We start from the raw sequence: 15,500 nt of genomic DNA on the forward strand, positions 1-15,500 counted from the left end.
AGGAATATTGAATGGTTTGGTTAATACTCACATTTCATTGTGAGTAAACACACAACGTTCGTGCCAGTCCAAGATTGGTAGAGCGGAGAAATAACAAAACATGCAACTTAATACTGAAAAGACTTGAAATATTTGCCTTTATGTAAAGTTATTTAATAAATATTAAATAGTTAAATTAATACTGGTTTCGTAAAAAATCATGTGTATGATAATGATATTTTTCTTAAATCATAAAAACTAACGGTAAGTTTTAACGGGTTTTATAACGTTTCAACTACTGACATGCATATGATAGCGGATGAGTTGCCAAGCAAGGAAATAAAAAACAAATAAAAGAATAAATTTAGACATTAAAATGTAATAGTGTGTATGTTATGAATTAATGAGGCATAATAAACTTTTCAATCTGAAATTTAAGCGCAAACACACCACATACATGTATGTACATATGTACGTTTGCCTGCACATGTAAAATAAAGACATTAATTAGTTTCGCATTATTATTATGCAAATATTTAGATTGAAAACAGAAACAAAAACAAAAAACATATTCGTATGTATGCAATTAGTGTTTACAATTATTTACAATCGCATTAAAACATATTTATAGTTAAAAAACTGTATTTAAAGACATTTGTACATATACACACATACACAAGCATTAAAGTAATGTAAGTCTTTTATGTGCATACAATTAAAAATTCAGTGAAGTACAGTGTCCATACAAATACAATGTACGCAAATAATTACTTTTGTCTATTGATAATTAGTAGTATAAGGTTTTAATGTATTGAAATGTATTAAAATGTATTTTATCTAAAATTTAATACAAATAAAGTTGATAATATTTAAAAAAAACACAAAAATTCTGTTTTTGAGTTACAGACTTTAGTAGGCAACAGACTTTCTTTAAATGTACTTGAGTGATTACTCGTAAACGACAGAATTTTTTTCTAAAATTGAATTAATCTAACAAAATTGCGATATTATCGAAAGCCTTTGTTCGAATAATATATTTTGGTATAAAACTCTTTTTGTGTCTTATCTTCGAAGAAGAGTAGCTCGGAGATGGCATTGTATACGTAATACGTCTACATATTTATAATTTTTGATATCATGCAGTTCAATATCAAATTGATTTCAATGAATTTACCCTTTTCCGATATCATATTTAGTCAAGTCACAATGAGTACTTCCCACACCCTAATAAACTAGTAGAAAATTATTCCGAACTGGTCCAAAATTAAACCCAATTATATAAAAGTCAATCTCTTTTACTATGCACTGTGAATGACCATACTGTGGTTAGACCTTTAATTTAACAGAGTTGCATTTTTGACATTTCGCATAAATGTTTGTTTTTCTTTAGCGCGCGATATTTTGCAAGCATTTTGTTTTGATTGTAGTAAATTTTATAAACTAATTTTAACATCATTAACAAAATATTGCAGACGAATTTAAAATGAGTAAAAAGTCTACACGGTCTTCTAAACCTACTGAGGAAACAGTTGTTCCGGCAGCGAAGGCGCCAGCGCTTTACAAAGTGATGTTCATATCAAAAGAACTATTGGAAGATCCTGAAAATGAGTTGACGTTGGAGTACTTTTATCATCCTGGAAAAGGCAAGCCCACACTCTTTATAACAAAATCTAACACAGAGCTAATGGAAGTGAAAGAATTTGCTGAACCCAGACGTTGCTGGTTAATCAACAATGATGTGTGCTCAAACGGACGCATCTACATGACAACACCGATCGATATAACGCTGCTGGCATTGCATCATATACGTTTACATCGTTCACAAAAAGCGCTGGCTTTAGATGATATTGGTGAGGCAGATGATAAGAGCACGTTGCGTTTATTGCGTGAATTTATACGCGGTGAGGAGCATTTGAGATGTATCGCCGATGTAAAGAAAGCCAATGGCATGGTATTTTATAAATATAATGCGGAGAAAACGCTGGCGTGGTTAGCTATTAAAACACGTCGTGTAACTGAAAAGCTGCGCAGCATTGGCGTGCACTGTGGTCAGAGTGCAATGTCAAAAAATTATGTACGCGGAGAACTTGAGGGCGAGAACAGAGAAGAATCTGATATGGATTATTTACGCATGGCATGCGACATTGTGGGTGACTATTTGGATGAAGACTTATACGAGGAGCTTAAAAAATATTTGGATATACCCGAAGAAAAGCCGTTGACAACTGCGCCGAAGAAAGAGGAAAAAGAAAAAGGTGGCAAGAAGCGAAAATCTCTTCAACAGCTTAATTCCAATGAAAACAAGAAAATAAAATTGGAAGATAAAGGCAAAAATGCAACAGATAAACTTAAAAGCAGTGGCTTGGTTGACGGTTCACCAACTAATGACCATAGTAGGCCAAATAGTAGTTCCAGTGAAGAAGTAAGCCCGCTTAGTGTGGTGCAAGCACCAATTACCCCTTCTCCGGTTAAAGAAAGAAATTTAACAGCCAAGGAAAAAGCGTTAGCAAAGAGTGCTAAAGGTACAAAGAGCATTGCATCGTTCTTTAGTAAGAAATAAAGCAATGACTGGTTCATTGCGCTTTTTTTGACTTGTCAAATTGTTTATAGTTGCTATTTTATTGTCATTAATTAAGTAAACAAAACAAAACACCCGTTGTTTTGCATATATTTTTAATACTCTGTTTTATGCATATTAAGAATAAAATAATCGCAAATAAATTTTATTTTTTTAGTAAAATGGTTTACTTGGGTTTATTTTTTATAAATGTGCCAAAGTGTAGTAATAAAATAAAATATTTATGTGCCATTCAGCTTACTTCTTTGCTTTTTGCAATTTTTATTGAATAATATTTTATTGCTCAGAAACAAAATTTCAGATGGCAAGGAATAATAATTAAGGCATTGCTTCTACAATCTATAATATTGCCAAAAGAATTTTTTATAATGGGCTCACCTATATAATAAAATGATACAGAACCGGCAGGTATTTAAACGTCAGCGAGTGTATAGAATATCTGTTTGTATATTCACATTACACACCTTTGCCATCTACCGGCACTCGTACATACATACATACATATAAATGTGGGTAGAAGGAAAAGGCTCCCTCGGGCATAAATCCTTTAGGGATAGTTTAAAAATTAGCATATCATCAGTTTCAGCGGCTATAAAAGCCGTGGCGTTAAAAGCTGCACATTTAGTAGTTAACGGTAAATGGAGTACGCAAGTGTAACGCGAGTTGTTTAATGAATAATATATAAAAAGATTAATCTAAGCATTATGGAAGTTAGCAATAGAGGCTCGGAAGCCACATTGCCACAAGTGGATGTAAAACTGCCAACGCCCTCCAAGAATGCCGATTCTTTGAGTACCATATCTGGGCTTAGTGAAGTGCCGAGCGATATAATTATTAAATCTCGCATTAAATATGGCTCAAGGTGGTCTGCCTGCAAGGGCTTGATTATGGAATACTCCAAGAATACAACCATTCATGGATTACGTTACTTGGTGGAATTGCATAGGCCATTTTATGAGAAGTGAGATAATGCGAAAGTAGAGAGCTTTTAAATTAGTGATAATTATATAATTATAATTATATTTTTTTTTTATAAAATAAATTTGCAGATTATATTGGTTTGTGGTGCTTGTAATTTCGGTGTATTTTGCGATTTCGCTCATTTGGGCCACTTACCTCAAATGGCAGGACACACCCGTAATTTTGGGTTTCGACGAAACGCTTGTGCCCGTGCATAAGATACCGTTTCCTACAATTACGATATGCCCGGAAATAAAAATGGAGCGTAATGTCTTTGATTTCACCAATATTTCGAGTCGCATATTGGAGGAGATACAAAAATATGGCTCATTCCAAAATTATGAAGACTTAAGCGAAACGGAGTAAGTTTGTAAACCGTTATAAATGCACCTGCGTATATGTTTATATATACAGTTAAACTTATTGCTCGTAGTTTGGAACGTTTTATGTCCACTTTGCACATTTGTGAATCCGAAGTTGTGCAACGTTTCGCAAAATATTTACCGAAGAACCTCAAGCCCAACATTACGCAAACATTGGTCGATATCTCCATTTCGAAGAACGAAACGGGACCGTTTTGTAAGTGGAATGGTCGATTTTACTTTTGTGACAAAATTTTTAATTTTGTGGCAACCGATGAGGGTATTTGCTATCAGTTTAATGGTCTGCAGGCTAAGGATATATATCGAGATGTCAAGTAAGGTGTGGTTTGAGTAAAAAAAAATTTGATTTAATTTTTTGCATATGCTGTAGCTTTGTAAATTATTATGACGAGGATGTTGTCGATTTCAATAATTTCTTCGAGCCGCTGCCACGTTTCAACGAGTTAACCGGCAATTGGTCATTGGACGATGGGTATGTGGGTCAAGGCTACAATTCGTATCCGCAACGTACAGCATTTTCGTCGGCGCGCAATGGATTTTTTGCTTTTCTACAAGGTTTCCAGCACAATTTCGAATATGCTTGTCGAAGCTTTAAGCAAGGGTATAAGGTGAGTTGAGTCGAGTGGTATTGAAGGTAAACGCAAAAGGGTTAAGATCAGGGTAGAGGGCACTAAGATTTTAATCAAATTCATCTAACGGTATTTCCACGAAATGGAATATCGTAGCTTCAGACATCCAAAAGCTGCAATTATTCAAAAATCGATGCCTTCGCAAGGAATTGGATGACGATGCTAACAAGGACTTATGGTCACACGTAAATCAAGCACCTATGGGCTCAAATGGCAAATGTTGCTGGGTCGTGCAAGTTTGGAGATGAGATGCAAACACAATAACCCGAAACACTAACGACCGGAATCTCCAAGACAGCCGACGGAAAGACCAGAACGTTCTTACTTGGGGAAGGAACTTGGACGACGAAATATCCAAAATCCAGGTTGGAGGTAAATCAAGAGGCAAGCCGAAGACCGAAATAAATGGTATTGAAGAATTATTTCCGTACAAAAATTGAGTTAGTTCAGCAACATTGTACGAAAAGTATCTTTCCATTCAAGAATTGTTCATGTTATGTCATCAGTTACCCCGATATACCATCCTTAAAATATGAAGCTTGGAAGGATTTCTTAAGTCAGTGTGGTTCAATTCAAGTAATGACATCATATGTTTAGAAATGTATTTGGGATTCATATCATTCCGTGATTGCTACAAACCTCATAGTAACCATCGTCCTCAACCATACACACACTCACATGAAGCGCTTATTTCAGTATTAACCAAAATTAAATAAGTTATTCCTTTTTGGCTCGCCCCACAGGTTTTCCTCACGTCCCCCGAGAGCGTGCCGGTGACAACGAGTAATTACATTTTGCTGCCGCACGGCGACGAAGTGATGGTCAGCGTTCTGCCGCATTACGTTATATCCACGGATAATCTGCATGACTTCAGCCCAGAGAAGTGATATCATTTATATACAACACAATTCGTGTGCTGCATTAATTAACAATCGTCTCCACTCTTTATATTTCAGACGCCAGTGCTACTTCAATGACGAGCGTTATTTGCGTTATTTCCGCTCCTATTCACAATCCAACTGTCAGGTGGAGTGCTTAACCAATTTTACCATAAATAAATGTGGGTGCGCCAAATTTTGGATGCCAAGTAAGCCCCCTCACAGCTTTCCTATATACATACTTATACATAACCTTCAATTGCATCGTCCCACAGAGCCGCAAGATGTGCCCGTCTGCAGTGTGGAGGACATAAACTGCTATGATACTGCGCAGTCTGAATTGAGCATCCTAATACAGAATCAAACTATGCAGGCCACCATGGATCCGAATATGAAAATCATTTGCGACTGTATGCCAGCCTGCACCTCGCTGGATTATAATGTGGAGATTTCGAGTGCACGCTATGAGCTGAACAAAACATTGCAGGCTTTCCGCGAGGTCTACGAGCATGAGGAGTAAGTGACAGCCGATAACTGATTATCAGGCACTAGTTAATATTTCTTCACTCGACAGTTTCATGGGCTCGCGCTTGTCGGTCTACTTCAAGGAGCATCAATTTACGGCCATCAAGCGCACTGTGCTCTTCAGCATCGCTACCTTGATAGCCAACTGGGGTGGCATTCTCGGCTTATTTATGGGCATTTCCAGTTTGAGTCTGATCGAATTGGTTTACTTCTTCTCAGTGCGTTTGTATGATAATTTGCGCAAACGTCGTCAAACCAAAAAGCGTTTGATGAAATTGGAAGCAGAGCATGAGAGTTAAGTTAAGAAGTCATACAAGACATATGCGTGGTATATCTATTGAAAATATACTGGGATACACATGCATACATTCCCCGTTTCAAGTAGCTGATTTTTTAGCAATTTATGTGTGTGCTTTACAGTTTTTAAATTAATAAAGCAAAATCTAGTTGTTGATATTTTTCCTTCCATAAGTCTATCACTAGTAATACTGTGAATACGAGAAAGTTGGCAAGTGTTTAGAAAGGCGGCTGACAGAGCTTGCTTTTACACTTTGATGAGGAGGTGTGATATACTTATTTGATTAATAAATCAATATTTTCATTTCTTTCTTTTTAATAGTAGTAGGCAAACTTCTACCTGTCCTACAAGACCTTCGAATGTCTTACAAGACAACAATCATGACCTTATATGCACGCCTGACCTCGATAAGTAACCGATAAGTACCTGGTTTTGTATTTTATTTCCAACCTTACTGTAAATTAAATAAATCAAAATCAAGAATATCGTTTTATATCCATTTATACTATAAAATATGCACCTGAGAAAACTTCCTTGGAGCTAGACTAACTAAGAGCATTTTTTTCTAGACCATCTACTCTGTGTGACACACCTTAACCGACTCCAATCGAGTGTAAAACTTGGATTTGATGTTCTAGATTACACTTGTATCGATTTTAGAGGACAACAAACCTTAACTTCAACTTTTTAAAATTCGCCATAGAAGAATTTGATTGTTAACCTTCTGTCCAACACGTCCAAACATTATCTTAACAGCACTCAACTCAATTTTCTCAATGGTAGTATTGTCGGTCGAGGAGTTAAACTGAGAAATCGTTAATTCTTTTTTTTTATCTTATGGACAACCTTATCTTATAAACATTAAGGACCACCCTATAGACATCACTCCTTTAACCTTACAACCGCTTGACATATAAATTTTCATTACCTGTTACATAGCACCGCAGCGCGTCCCATTAGAAAAAACAACAAAATTGGAATGTCTTTTTTTCGTATAATTATTTACAAGGATGGCGTTATTAGCTCGTTACTCTTTTACGCTTCATCAAACTTATTTATGTTTTCATACTGACTGCTTAAATACTCGTAATGTACATTTACATAGAGTTTGGTTTGGTTTTCTCACTTTTCTGTTGCAAAATAAGTTCTGTTACTTGTGTGTAGCTTCAAGGTAGTTGTATGTGTGAGTGTATATATATGCATGTGTGTCTGTGTGTGGAAGTGTATAATTCTGTAAGCTTATGTAAGTTGGATGTGTAGCTTTTTCATTTAATATGCAATAAAATTTTAAATATTCATTCTTTATAACAATAATATATATGTATATATATATAATTATTTTACTTTTAAGTTTAGAGTTTACAAATATTATTGTACGTTCTCTTTCGCAACATGTTGTCGGGGTTGAAAAGGACACAAAGCGTTGTTTCTGCTTTGCTTTGCGTTAGGGAAGCTCATGCGTTTGTTGTTGCATAGGTGATAGAATTAAAATGTAAACTACAATACGCAAGTGCTTTTGCTTTTAGAAACATAGAAATTATAGCATGACTTCACAACCGCGCAACAGCTTCCCTGGCCGTAATGTCCTTTTATGCGCATTATTTCTAATATTTCTTGGCTTTATTAAAAATGTTTTAAGTTTAACACAAGCAATATGGGCCAGTTGTACAGTATGATTATGCATAAAAAACACGCAGTATATATGTATGCTAGCTAGCTTCAACAACAACAATAAACATACATATAGTAAATATACACTTTATGCTAGATATTAGCATTGTTATTGAATTTGGTATGCCGTTGATTTATTTCTCGCTATAACTCGCATAATAATAATAATAATAAATGATGATGTTCCCACTTGATTTTAATTACTTTAAAGTTTCACTTAGTGTTCTTATTAACTCGCTGCTGCCTGTATGTACACCAAAGCTATGAAATTGTGGCGAAAATACAAAAAAAAGTATCGAGAACACTTTTGTAATTTTTTAATTTTTGTAATTAACCGTTAAATCAACGGTTCAATTAAATATTTTTCTTTGTATATATGTATGTGTTTGCATGTATAAAAGTACAATGGCTGTATAATTGCTTGAATGCTTACGGTTTAACTCACCAACTAATAGCCTAACGTAATTTTGCGCTTAGAAAAAAACATTTTCGACTATTATTAATTATGGATGAAAGTAAAACGCAACGTAGCTGACCATAATTTGCGCTAAAAGGCTAAATTTAACAATAATATTTAATAAAATTTAGTGCGAAAACAAAAATTTACCCCATTGTTGTTGAATTGATGGCGAAAATTGCAGAAAGAGTTCTTCTTTAACTTTTTTTTTAACTAACAACACAACGACAGATGTAAAGGAAAATAGAAAATACTGTCAAATTGGCTTAATAAACCACACAAAAAGTAGATAATAACGAAACGAAGAAACCTACTATTAATATTCTATAATTAATTACACTTGAACCACTGCAGCCAAAACTCGGCATTAAAATTTGTTGGCAAAATCGGTTTTAACAGCAATGCTCCTGCGCAAATACACTTTACAAGAATTTAGTGTGTGTGTATGTATGTGTGCGTGTAAATTAACTTTTTTTTCCAAACAATGATAAAACAAATATATGTGTATATAAATGAAACTAATAAAAATTTTAACAACATAGAGAAATAACTACAAAATTTCGTAGAAGACGCGAAATATTTATACATACATATATTATATACACACATATATATATAAAAATATATATGTATATGTAAAGCATTGCTTTTATACTTTTGTTTAACATGGCATGGCGTGCGCGCGGGTACACTTAGTCTAACTAACGCTCCTCTCTCTCAACACTTTGCACTGCGCTGACGCCGTTCGTTTGTGCCGCGTAATTTACCGAACAAAGAACGTGGAACTGACAACATACATACAGATGGTTTAGTAATTTACTTTATACTATTTTAAAGATTTATATAAACTTTTTTTAGCGTTTGCTTGTTTGTTTCACTTGTAGGATAATAATTATAGTTTGTTGCTTCTTCTCGCTTGTTTTGTAAACATAGTTGTTGTTGTAAAGGTATTTCTCTTCATTTCATTTGTGATTAGGCTAAATTGGATTTGTTGAGCGTTCAACTCAAAAGAACTTTAGATTTTTGCTGTTTCCACCATATCGATGTTCAGTTTATAAAACACATAAGGAAAGTATTCCGATTGGCCAAAGCCCAAGCCGGGGATGTCAACATTCTATATGAGAAAAGAGAGTACATGTATGGAAGTTGTTTTAATGCTAATAAATAGGTATGAAAGCAAAGTTGACTTACATCAATGCTGGCATTGCTCTGACCGCCAGCAGAAGCACCATCCAAGTGTCCATATAGTTGGTTAAGGCATTCGCGTAGGCGTTTCACGCTCTTCTTGTTGGGTTCGATGAGGATGGCTTGGAAATTGACAGGTAGACCGTATCTGTGGAGTAGAAGAACAGGTTGTTAAAAATTATGAGTTTTGATTTGAGCGTTTTGCGTCAACTTAAGGGAGGAGTTAGGGTTTCAAGGTAAAATAAATGCTTTTTTTGCGAATTTATTTCTTAAATATTGATTATCTAATTTTACTCGGACCTTTTGTACATTATTATGCTGATTTTTGACAATTAATTTAATACCAATAAATTAGTACTCTCTCAAACACAGGAACCGAAGTTAATTGGTTTGGAAAAATCAATACAAACTGATCGTTTCAAGTTAAGTCGTTCTTGTATAAGAAACTTTTTTATATGAAAGGCCGTCTTCACAAAATGCCCAATGTCCAAGGCAAAACCAGAAGCACCAAACACGTTGTTCACATTGAGCCACTACAGCATATAGCCGTCAGGAAAACTTAGTGGTCAGCATATAGCTATGGATGGATAACTTATTTATTTAACGGGGTGTCTTTACGAAATTTGGTTCGGATTATTCACCAAGGCAACGGTACAATCTCCGAAAAAATTTTTCGGATCGGACCACTGTAGCATATAGCTGCCATACAAACTGACCGATCAAAATCAGGATTCCAGTTTTTATATCATTTTATGCTATAAGAAATACACCTGCGAAGGGTTCATGTTTTGAAGCCAGTTGGGGTTTCAAAAAAGTGAAATTTGGATACTAATCGATTATAAAGAGTCGAGTCACTGATCAAATTTGAGTTATAAATGAATTTATTAGGTATTTATGTGCCTTTCTAAATGAAATATTGGAAACAAAAATTTAGAAATTTGGAGTTTTTGTCTATAGAAGCTCACTGGAAATACAACAAAAATTTCGAAATTTTGAAAATGTAATGAAATGTTGAAATGGAGTTTTTGTCTATAGAATGTTATATACAGACGAAAAAATGAAAGAAAATACATAAATATTTTCTAAAAATCGTGACATACTTATTCATACCAAGCCATATATACCACTCACCTCAAAACGGATTCTACAAAGACGCGCAGCGCTTTCACATGCACCAAAGCACAGAAAGCTTCGCTGAAGTTCACCTTCAACCATCTGACCAATGGGCCCTACGGAAAGAAAATATATCAATTTATCTATGTTTTATTACTACTAATGATAATGCCCTGAAGTTACAGTTTTTAGTCTTAAAGATTGGTTTCAACACAAACATGATTTTTATTCTCAATTTAAACAGTGCCTAAATGATTTTACTATTCCCATATATTAGACATGGCACTCTTTGATTTGTTGCAACAAATTTTATATCTCCAAAGATAATAAACCTTGAAGTTTAAAAAGATGATATTCTAGTAAAAAATTGTCCGCTCTACAAAAAAAATCGTAATAGTTTTTTTTTGTAAAAGCATCGATTTAAAAATTATACGCAATTAAACTCATGGATCAAATGTGCTGTATTCATACAGTACACCATGTCGTATGAGCAACACAGAATGTATGGTGTAAATCATTTATATGAATGCTCAGGACAATTGATGTATAACTTGGACTGGATATAACTTGTTGTTGTTGTTGTCCTTACGACGGAATAGTGTCGAGTTGACAGTCGTTGGTCGGATAAAAATGCGAGTTCGCTCCGGTTACGTAGACCCGACTGACGTGGGAATGACTATGTATAACTTCCAAACTTCAAACTTAAAAAAAAAAAGAGTAGAGCAAGAATTTTCTAATATCAATTTTTAAAAATAAAAGAAATATTGGCACGAATTAAATTGAAAATAAGGAACTCGTTTATGTTGAAAACTTTTTTTGGGCAAAACCAGAAACTACAGGGTATGTTAGACACAACAAAATTAAATTGGGATCTAAACGTGTATATATGAAGTACTTACAAATTGCTTCTTCTTATCGGTAATGAGCTTGGTCATCTCATTCTTGCCAGCTGCTAATTCCTCCTCATTGTAGACGAAGTCACGTACAATGAATTTGCGTTCACGCGCATGCAGTTTGAATTCTTCAACGACCTTCTTGAAGAGTGTCACATTGAACAAGCAATAATCATTGTCTTGTGTGATCATTTGCGAGGAACGTGGCACGATCATGTCAGTGATCTTCTCGTAGTTAGCTAACCAATCGTTAGCAAGAATTCTACAAAGAAAAGTAGAGAATATTAGAAACTTGAAAAACTTGTAATTTTTGAATGAAACTTACTTTGGCACAATCACCAACAATGTGGTCAAATACTCCGAATCGAGAATGAAGTGTTCTTTCTTGACCAAATCGGCCAAATTACGGGTCAGCAAACTTCCGCTGAAAGATGAAGAGTGAGTTAAATTAGATTAAAATTAATTTTTACTCAAAAAAATGTATTTTTTAAATACAGAAAAATGGAATGTTAGTTAAATTAGGTAAAATTGAATTTTTACTTGATTTTTTTTAATTTTTCGCTGAAGGAGCGCTTGAATTATTCTTTCCACTTTTTTCATTAAAAACTTTAAATGGTTTCTATTTAAATTAGCCACACTTACGTTTGCTTCTTCTCCAGATTTTGCAAGTTACCCTTAAGACTGTTATAAGCCGTTGACTTAGTCTTCAAATCCGCATCGATTTGCCCAATTTGTTTCGAAATAATATCGGCAATATTGCGCAACGACTGCTTAATCGGGTACTTGGCCATATCCCATTGAAAGCGGGTAATGTACACGGATAGATCGGCTGTGCGTATGAAAATTTGACGAGCGTTGACGAAGTTAATAAATGACGAGAAAGTGAAGACGAAGTTGGAAAAACGGTAAAATACGATTAGTGACATACTTGGTATATTGAAAAATATTTAATTGGTAAAATAAGAGTTTTTAGAGTATATGCAAATTTATATAAAATTGATATGTAAAAAAAGGTAATTGAAAAAAATAAATAATTATAGAAAAAATTAGGCCAAATGCTTGGTAATTTTGAACAATTTTTTTTAATAAAATAAGACAAGCATTTGACCTTGAGCGTAGATTTAAGCCGTAGCTAAGTACATTTTAGTTAACTGATTATGTAATAAACATTACTTCATTATCATAAATTTATTTTTTCAATATTAAAAAAAATTTGGAATATCATTGGCAGCTTTAATCTACGTTTTATAAGAAAAAATTAATAATAAAAAGTGTGAAAAAGTTTTCAAAAGCATTATTACTCGAGTTAAGTAGCTCTTAACAACACATTGAAGTTATACATTGTATTCAAATGTAAGTGGTGGTTTTTTTTGAAAATTTTTATTGAAATAAAATACTAGCTATTAAGTAGAGTGAATAAAATTTGGAAATTCGACAATAAAATAGTAGTAGTTATAGTACATATTTAGTTTGGTTAGTCACAGCAACAAACACACGACCATTTTTGGGAGACAAAACAGTTATAGTACGGTTTTTTGGGGGGGTTGGCAAAACAGAAATGGGAAGTAGCACAAAATATTACAAAATTTGTTAAACAAGTTCGGACAATTAGCAAAATTCAAGCAATGAAGTAACTGAGATACGATTAACAAGCTTATAACTAAGTCTAACAATAAATAAATAACAGGCGTACAAAAGTGTTGTGATTTAAATATTGAGCTAAAGCTTAAGGGCTACGTTGGACATAAATATTTGTTTGGAAAATATTTAATAATTAATAATAACAAAATAATAACATTTGTTGTCGGACAAGAATATTTTTATAACAAAAAAATAATATTAATAAAATAACATTAAAATTTGTTGAGTCGAAAATATGAAATATAGTATTTTTTCACATTCTTAACAATTTTTTTGTAAATAAAATAAATATTTGTATAACAATGCAACAAAAGGAAGTATAACATATTTAAAAAAATGTGTATGTACTTTTTCGAAAACAATTAAAATAAAAAACTTAAAAAATTTAAATAATTTTTTTTTTTACAAAAAATAATTTAAATAAAAAAATTTTAAAACAATTTACACTCCTACAATAAAATTTAAATACAAAATTTTTTTTTTATAATAACTAAAAATAATTTAAGTAAAAAAACTTAAAAATAATTTACACTGTTACAATAAAATTTAAATAATTTTTTTTTATGATAAATATCTAAAAATATAAAATAAAACAATATTAAATATTTAAATCGCACAATATTTTTAATATAAACTTCGCAGCAATACAATATGACTTTTTGTCACTTTTTGTCGGAAAACACACATTTTTTGGCATAAAACAGCAGCAACAAAATACACACGACCCTTGATTGCTTAAAAAAAAAATAATAACAACAAACAAATTTTATTTCAATACAATTTCTGCACATTTATGGCACAAATATACTTTTTTATTTTGTTCATTTAAACGCTTGACGGAAGCGCAGACGAGCAGTGAGCGGTGAACGTTGGTGGTGATGGTACACATAGTAGTGGTTGTGGTTTTGGTAGTGGTAGTGGTGAGTTGTAGAGCACAACACATGGACACATTTGGTGGACAACATTGACAGTTATGTATGCTTTACAGCTGTGCATATGATGATGCGTCTATACATATGCTTGTATGTTTGTATGTGTATGTATGCAAGTAGCTAGTGATGGTGGCAAACACTCAAGGAATATCACAATGTCAGCGTTATACACTGTGCGGCGTGAAAATAGAGCAAAGAAAATATCACACACAAATCATAGTTTGAATGAAATGTAAAAACGGTCAGCTGACAGTTAGATAAATTAAGATGCCAGCAATTGCAAGTTAAAAATACAACAAAACCAATTATTTATAAAACACAAATGAACGAGCGCAAAAGAAAGTTTGACTGTAGAAGGCGGGAAATGGAAGATATCGGGTGTAATGTGGCATATACATACATACATACATATATACACGTATGTACAAATATGTATGTATCATGTGGTAGAATAGTTTTTTTTTTGCTGAAAGGGTGGTGTGTTTTGGAAGTCTGTGGAACTGTTATACAAAATATTACAGGGTTTTAGTGGTAAATGTTTCAAGTACCCAGGTTTGTGTATTTACTTAATTTCAGTGTAAACAAGTAAATTACTAAATTCTTTGTTTTCTTTTTTTATTGTTGTATTATATGCAAGTGTGTCAGTTACTGCTCATAAATAAAAAAACGGTGTGCGATGGCTCATAAAGTAGTTCGTTAAGATAAAAAAATACCTTAAAAAAGATATTTACAAAATTTAGAAAAAAAATTATAAAAAATATATGAAGTGGATTTTTTTTTACCAAAAACGTAAATTGAAATTTTTGGTGATATGAAAACATAAAAGTTATTTTTTATTATTATTATAATTTTTTATTGAGAATGCATTATATTACTATATATAGTCTATTTTATAAAATAATGACAAAATGGATAACAATATAAAATCATAGAAAAATTATTTACAATTTTTAAGACGGAACAAAAAAGTTTCTATACAGTTTTGCAACATAAAAAATTTAGAAAAATAAAAAAAAAAAACATATCATTGACATATTTATGTTTCGCTTATAATAATAAATATTAAGAAATTTATTTTTTTTTACAAAAATATATTTTCCAAAAATTTTGAAAAATAAAATTTAGAAAAAAACTATAAGCCATATTTTTTTCTCTTATAATAACAATAATTAATAACTTATTTAAAAAAAAATTGTTACCCAAAAATTTTGAAATATAAAATTTAGAAAATAAAAAACTACCATTTAATATTCTCTTATGATAATAAATATAAATACAAGGACTTGATTTTGATCGATCAGTTTTTATGACAAACTAAAAGAATTATATGACTTTGAATACTGCAGAAATTTTTTTTTTTTTTTTGTTTCAATATCTT

General features: G+C 32.5%; 3 protein-coding genes across 8 annotated transcripts in view; 2 read left to right on the plus strand and 1 right to left on the minus strand.

Moving 5' to 3' along the window:
- Positions 1-1,333: 1,333 nt before the first annotated feature.
- LOC105227746 (ribonuclease H2 subunit B) lies at positions 1,334-2,709 on the plus strand. Its single transcript, XM_011207245.4, has one exon. It carries the CDS (start codon positions 1,463-1,465, stop codon positions 2,537-2,539), a length of 1,077 nt encoding a protein of 358 aa, XP_011205547.2. The 5' UTR covers positions 1,334-1,462; the 3' UTR covers positions 2,540-2,709.
- A 464-nt stretch (positions 2,710-3,173) lies between these two features.
- On the plus strand, positions 3,174-6,386 carry LOC105227745 (pickpocket protein 28). The gene is made up of 8 exons (XM_011207244.4): positions 3,174-3,518; positions 3,607-3,879; positions 3,951-4,214; positions 4,271-4,508; positions 5,273-5,412; positions 5,486-5,616; positions 5,683-5,923; positions 5,982-6,386. The coding sequence occupies exons 1-8, from the start codon at positions 3,262-3,264 to the stop codon at positions 6,229-6,231; spliced, it is 1,794 nt and encodes a 597-aa protein (XP_011205546.2). The 5' UTR covers positions 3,174-3,261; the 3' UTR covers positions 6,232-6,386.
- A 1,058-nt stretch (positions 6,387-7,444) lies between these two features.
- LOC105227744 (V-type proton ATPase subunit C) overlaps positions 7,445-15,500 on the minus strand; it is a 40,468-nt gene continuing 32,412 nt past the window's right edge. For all 6 annotated transcript variants that reach the window (XM_049452786.1, XM_049452789.1, XM_049452788.1 and 3 more), the window contains 6 exons: positions 12,192-12,378; positions 11,875-11,973; positions 11,556-11,811; positions 10,675-10,772; positions 9,550-9,691; positions 7,445-9,472 (listed from right to left, as the gene is read on the minus strand). In XM_049452786.1, coding sequence (XP_049308743.1) covers positions 9,374-9,472; positions 9,550-9,691; positions 10,675-10,772; positions 11,556-11,811; positions 11,875-11,973; positions 12,192-12,378 — 881 coding nt within the window. In that variant the 3' untranslated portion in view covers positions 7,445-9,373. The remainder of the gene's footprint in view (positions 9,473-9,549; positions 9,692-10,674; positions 10,773-11,555; positions 11,812-11,874; positions 11,974-12,191; positions 12,379-15,500) is intronic.

This window comes from Bactrocera dorsalis, chromosome 3, assembly GCF_023373825.1.
Source record: "Bactrocera dorsalis isolate Fly_Bdor chromosome 3, ASM2337382v1, whole genome shotgun sequence".
Lineage (NCBI taxonomy): Eukaryota > Metazoa > Arthropoda > Insecta > Diptera > Tephritidae > Bactrocera > Bactrocera dorsalis.

Coding starts and splice junctions, on each gene's coding strand:
- LOC105227746 (XM_011207245.4), top strand. CDS start 1,463: ATGAGTAAAAAGTCTACACGGTCTTCTAAACCTACTGAGGAAACAGTT.
- LOC105227745 (XM_011207244.4), top strand. CDS start 3,262: ATGGAAGTTAGCAATAGAGGCTCGGAAGCCACATTGCCACAAGTGGAT. Junction 4,215..4,270: donor GATATATATCGAGATGTCAA/GTAAGGTGTGGT, acceptor CATATGCTGTAG/CTTTGTAAATTATTATGACG. Junction 5,924..5,981: donor GAGGTCTACGAGCATGAGGA/GTAAGTGACAGC, acceptor TTCACTCGACAG/TTTCATGGGCTCGCGCTTGT.